This window comes from Dendropsophus ebraccatus, chromosome 10 (assembly GCF_027789765.1).
Source record: "Dendropsophus ebraccatus isolate aDenEbr1 chromosome 10, aDenEbr1.pat, whole genome shotgun sequence".
In the NCBI taxonomy this organism is placed as follows: domain Eukaryota; kingdom Metazoa; phylum Chordata; class Amphibia; order Anura; family Hylidae; genus Dendropsophus; species Dendropsophus ebraccatus.
Window position 1 is genome coordinate 4,378,118 of NC_091463.1, and position 6,000 is coordinate 4,384,117.

The 6,000-nt window shown below is 44.5% G+C and overlaps 1 protein-coding gene across 2 annotated transcripts in view; it reads right to left on the reverse strand.

The window, feature by feature from the left end:
- Positions 1 to 6,000, reverse strand: part of COL5A1 (collagen type V alpha 1 chain) — a 217,881-nt gene extending 211,881 nt beyond the window's left edge. For both annotated transcript variants that reach the window (XM_069986748.1, XM_069986747.1), the window contains exon 1: positions 5,580 to 6,000. In XM_069986748.1, the coding sequence (XP_069842849.1) occupies positions 5,580 to 5,679 (100 nt within the window). In that variant the 5' untranslated portion in view covers positions 5,680 to 6,000. The remainder of the gene's footprint in view (positions 1 to 5,579) is intronic.

The following is a 6,000-nucleotide window of genomic DNA, read 5'->3' on the forward strand; positions in this document are numbered from 1 at the left end:
AATTTACTTCTATGTAAAAATTTTCAGTCTTCCGGTACTTATCAGCTGCTGTATGTCCTGCAGGAAGTGGTGTATTCTCTCAAGTCTGACACAGTGCTCTCTGCTGCCACCTCTGTCCATGTCAGGAACTGTCCACAGCAGGAGAGGTTTTCTATGGGGATTTGCTGCTGCTCTGGACAGTTCCTGACATGGACAGAGGTGGCAGCAGAGAGCACTATGTCAGACTGGAGAGAATACACCACTTCCTGCAGGACACACAGCAGCTGAGAAGTACTGGAAGACTGGAGTTTTTCTTACACAGAATTTCCATTTAGAAATGTTGGACGTATTGTACTTCACTCATGAGTCGGGTTCCTCTTCCCATAAAGTTCTGTTTTAGGGCTGTAGGATGGATTTTTAACCCCCCCCCCCCCCTCCATTACATCACAGGTCGCTAAAGTTGAACATGAAACGGCAGGAAACGTGATGGGAATTTGAACCGTGATAAAAGAAGATCGTGGAGGGGCGGAAAAATATAAAAGGGACTTGAAACAAACTGGCAGGGTTCCTTCTCCTTTAAAGAAGAACTTCTTACTGGTTCCTATAACAGACACATACTGAGAATGGAGCCATCGGAAACACATGTCCCATACGCTTCAGTTTGATGTATAGTAAAAATGGGGCTTCTAATTGGCCACATGTGTCTTCCTTCCTGACAAGAGCCGCACGCCTCCACGCCTGCCAAACCCTCCAACCATATGGCAGCTGTCATAGTCCGCCGACAGGGAGGACTGTCAGACATTACCCACCCAGAGCAAAGAGAAGCAGTAATACTGAGCACCCCAACCCCGCACCAAGGACCGGCCAGGGGAGACCCTCCATGTGACAACCCACCACTGCCTCCTCTTAAAGGAGAAGTCCAGCAAAAATTTTTATTAAAGTATTGTATTGTCCCCCAAAAGTTATACACATTACCAATATACACTTATTACGGGAAATGCTTATAAAGTGCTTTTTCCCTGCAGTTACTACTGCATCAAGGCTTCACTTCCTGGATAATATGGTGATGTCACTTCCTGGATAACATGGTGATGTCACTTCCCGGATAATATGGTGATGTCACTTCCTGGATAACACAGTGATGTCACTTCCTGGATAACATGGTGATGTCACTTCCTGGATAACATGGTGATGTCACTTCCTGGATAACATGGTGATGTCCCTTCCTGGATAACATGGTGATGTCACTTCCTGGATAACATGGTGACGTCACTTCCTGGATAACATGGTGATGTCACTTCCTGGATAACATGGTGATGTCACTTCCCGGATAACATGGTGATGTCACTTCCTGGATAACATGGTGATGTCACTTCCTGGATAACATGGTGATGTCATGACCCGACTTCCAGAGCTGTGCGGGCTGTGGCTGCTGGAGAGGATGATGGCAGGGGGACACTGAGGGACACATGGCACTGGAGGGACACTGAGCATCCCCCTGCCACCATCCTCTCCAGAAGCCACAGCCCACACAGCTCTGGGAGTCGGGCCTTGACATCACCGTGTTATCCAGGAAGTGACATCACCGTGTTATCCAGGAAGTGACATCACCATGTTATCCAGGAAGTGACATCACCGTGTTATCCAGGAAGTGACATCACCATGTTATCCAGGAAGTGACATCACCGTGTTATCCAGGAAGTGACATCACCATGTTATTCAGGAAGTGACATCACCATGTTATCCAGGAAGTGACATCACCGTGTTATCCAGGAAGTGACATCACCATGTTATCCAGGAAGTGACATCACCGTGTTATCCAGGAAGTGACATCACCATGTTATCCAGGAAGTGAAGCCTTGATGCAGTAGTAAGCGATGGGAGAAAAGCACTTCATAAGCATTTCCCGTAATAAGTGTATATTGGGGATTTGTACTTTTGAGGGGCAATGCAATACTTTAATAAAAATTAGCGCTGCACTTTTCCTTTAACAGGAGGCGGGGGGCTCTCACAAAAACCAAGACCACCAAGGATCACTCCACCTCAGGGGACTGATAGGAAGATTCTGATTATTGCCCATAGCAACCAATCCCAGCTCCCATAGTAACCAATCCCAGCTCAGCCTATATTTTACCAAAGCAGTGTGAGAGATGAAAGATGAGCTGTGACTGGTTACTATGGAAATATGGATTGGTTGCTATGGGAGCTGGGATCGGTTGCTACTGGGAGTTGTGAATGGGTGGTATGGGAGCTGGGATTGGTTGCTATGGGAGCTGTGATTGGTTGCTATGGGCAATAAGCAGAATCTTACTATAGGAAAGCTTGATACGTCATCTCTGTTTTATTTGGAGAATGTACAGGTTATATGTAGGAAATAAGTGTTGGGTCATGGGTGGTGATAGTCGGTGACGTCATCGGTGGTGATAGTGATGTTATCGGTGGTGATAGTCAGTGATGTCATCGGTGGTGATAGTGATGTTATCGGTGGTGATAGTCAGTGATGTCATCGGTGGTGATATGCAATGATGTCATCCGTGGGGATAGTCAATGATGTCACCATGCAGCCACCGCTAATCAAATGCCGAACGCTCGGGTTCAGATGGACTTCAGCATGCTCCAGGTTCGCTCATCTCTAGTGGTGATAGTCAGTGATATCATCCGTGGTGCTAGTCAGTGATGTCATCCATGGTGATGGTCAGTGATGTCATCCGTGGTGATGGAGATAATTAGGACAAGTCTCCAGCCAATGGTCTCCATGAAAAGAAGGATGTGCTTGTTGCGTGCCGGAGCCTATAGAGTAATGCTGGCCTATGTCTGGTGCTTCTCACCGCTTCCTCCATGATGATGATGTCATCACGTATGGAATGACTTAGGACGGCACACTAACTCCTCACTATGGATGCAAATGTCAGTATATATACGCCGGGCTGAAATAGCCTGGAAATACTTTGACATGGACAGAGGTGGCAGCAGAGAGCACTGTGTCAGACTGGAGAGAATACACCGCTTCCTGCAGGACATACAGCAGCTGGAAGTACTGGAAGACTGAAGTTTTTCAATAGAAGTAAATTACAAATCTCTGGCCCTTTCTGGCACCAGTTTGGAATATTTTTGTTGTGCACTACCCCTTTGGGAGAACTAGGAATATAATGTTCTGTCTATAACGCTGTGTAAGCTTTCCATAGTCCAGTCTGAATGATGCCCCACAATATAATAACTATATACATTGCTCTATCACTATAAGGAGGAACCCTGCTGTAATCGTAGGCAGCGTCTCCATTAGGCTGGGGCACAGCACTGTACACTGGGGCTCATATAACCTCAGAGTACATCATACAGAACACGGTACATCCCACATAATACAGCACACAGTATATCATACATCATACAGCTCAGAGTATATTATACAGCACACAGTACATCATACATCATACAGCTCAGAGTATATCATACATCATACAGAACATGGTACATCCCACATAATACAGCACACAGTACATCATACATCTCAGAGTATATCATACAGCACACAGTACATCATACAGAACACGGTACATCCCACATAATACAGCACACAGTATATCATACATCATACAGCTCAGAGTATATCATACATCATACAGAACACGGTACATCCCACATAATACAGCACACAGTACATCATACAGAACACGGTACATCCCACATAATACAGCACACAGTACATCATACATCATACAGCTCAGAGTATATCATACATCATACAGAACACGGTATATCCCACATAATACAGCACACAGTATATCATACATCATACAGCTCAGAGTATATCATACATCATACAGAACACGGTACATCATACAGCACACAGTACATCATACAGAACACGGTACATCCCACATAATACAGCACACAGTATATCATACATCATACAGCACACAGTATATCATACATCATACAGCACACAGTACATCATACATCATTCAGCACACAGTATATCATACAGCACACAGTACATCATACAGAACGCGGTAAATCCCACATAATACAGCACACAGTATATCATACATCTCAGAGTAATCATACATCATACAGAACACGGTACATCATACTGAACACGGTACATCATACAGCACACAGTACATCATACAGCACACAGTACATCATACAGCTTAGAGTACATCATACAGTACACAGTACATCATACAGCACACAGTACATTATACAGCTCAGAGTACATCATACAGCACACAGTACATTATACAGACTCAGAGTACATCATACAGCGCACAGTACATCATACAGTACACAGTACATCATACAGCGCACAGTACATCATACAGTACACAGTACATCATACAGCGCACAGTACATCATACAGTACACAGTACATCATACAGCGCACAGTACATCATACAGCGCACAGTACATCATACAGTACACAGTACATCATACAGCACACAGTACATCATACAGTACACAGTACATCATACAGCACACAGTACATCATACAGTACATCATACAGCACACAGTACACCATACAGTATCCCCCTACTCCTAGTCCAAAGCTCCTTAAGATTCAGATTATATAGTATAAAGTACAGACAAGTAGCATATAGTACAACAGTATAATGTACAGTACAGCAGTATAAAGTTCAGTAGTATATAGTACAGTAGTATACAGTACAGTAGTATATAGTACAGTAGTATACAGTATAGTAGTATATAGTACAGTAGTATACAGTACAGTAGTATTCAGTTCAGTACAGTAGTATATACTACAGTAGTATACAGTACAAAGCTAAAAAGCAGTTTCATTATTCTATGACTGAGCAGGGGAGTGACATGGGAGTGTAATGTATATATGTGATCATGAAGCCTATCAATAAATGGAGACTAGTATATAGCCTATAGCTGGTACACCCGATGGAAGCAGGGGCCCCATGTTATGTATGTGCTTTCTGCCTCCTAGTGCATCTTGTACAGCACAGAGTATATGGAACACACCCATCACTATCCCGACCTCTCCACAACACCCAACATGGGATCCAACATGACTCTGCTTCCAGCCTACAGTCCATCATGTCCAGCCAGTCCTCAGATTCTATTACCAATACAGTCCTCAGTATAAAGGACACCTTCCCATTATTTTATATCTATAGAGCCTTACTATGTGTGTCTACATAGTAACCCTGCTAGGACATCTCTTCTATCACAGCTCATACCTGTTCAATCTCAAAGCTAAATGTAAGTAAGCGCAGTTCCACCAGTCACCTATAGGTGGGGCAAGTCTGTTAGTTTCACAGCAAGAAAAAAAGTTTTCAAGTTTGTGTGTTGTCTGCAGAACTATGGAGGATTACATGTCAGAAAGTTTTCACTGATCGGTGGAAAAAGATTTATCCCAGAAGGAAGGAGGATAAAGACAAAAAGGAAAGGTCCAGGCAGCCCCTGGAGATGGAGGGAGAGGACAGACCAGCCTGGCACAGGATCCACAAGAACACAACCTCCTATGCTAAACCATGAGAAAAGCAGAAAGAGTGTGTGTGAGTGTGCCTGTCCCATTGCTGGGGATGCTCCTTGTGGAGAGACCCCCTGGATAGGACTCTCTCAGCTTCCTTACCTGCATGGCACTGGGAACATATAAAGCTTAATGCTATAAGAAAGGATAAGTCTCTTCTCCAGCTTCTTCTTTTCCACCTTGTATGCGTATCCATGTTCATCACCTCCACTGTGTGGGGCCAATTCTTTGGGATTCAGAGGTCCTCGATGCAAATCTTGGAATGCAATGAAAGTAACAGAGAAAGGGCAGAACCCCTGGGGACTTGTGCACTTTATAAAGCCATCAGATTGGGATTGGGGGGGATGGGGGTGCGTAGTGCAGCAGAAATTTCTGGGCAGTCAAATTTTAGTGTCTGCAAACCCCCAGTTGTCTCCTCTCCTCCAGCTCTCTCCCTGTCCCGTCCCCTTCTCTGGTCTGGTCCTACTGGGGTTGTCTTGAGAAGTGATGCCCCCTTGTCGAAACAATTGGAGAGTGAAAAACC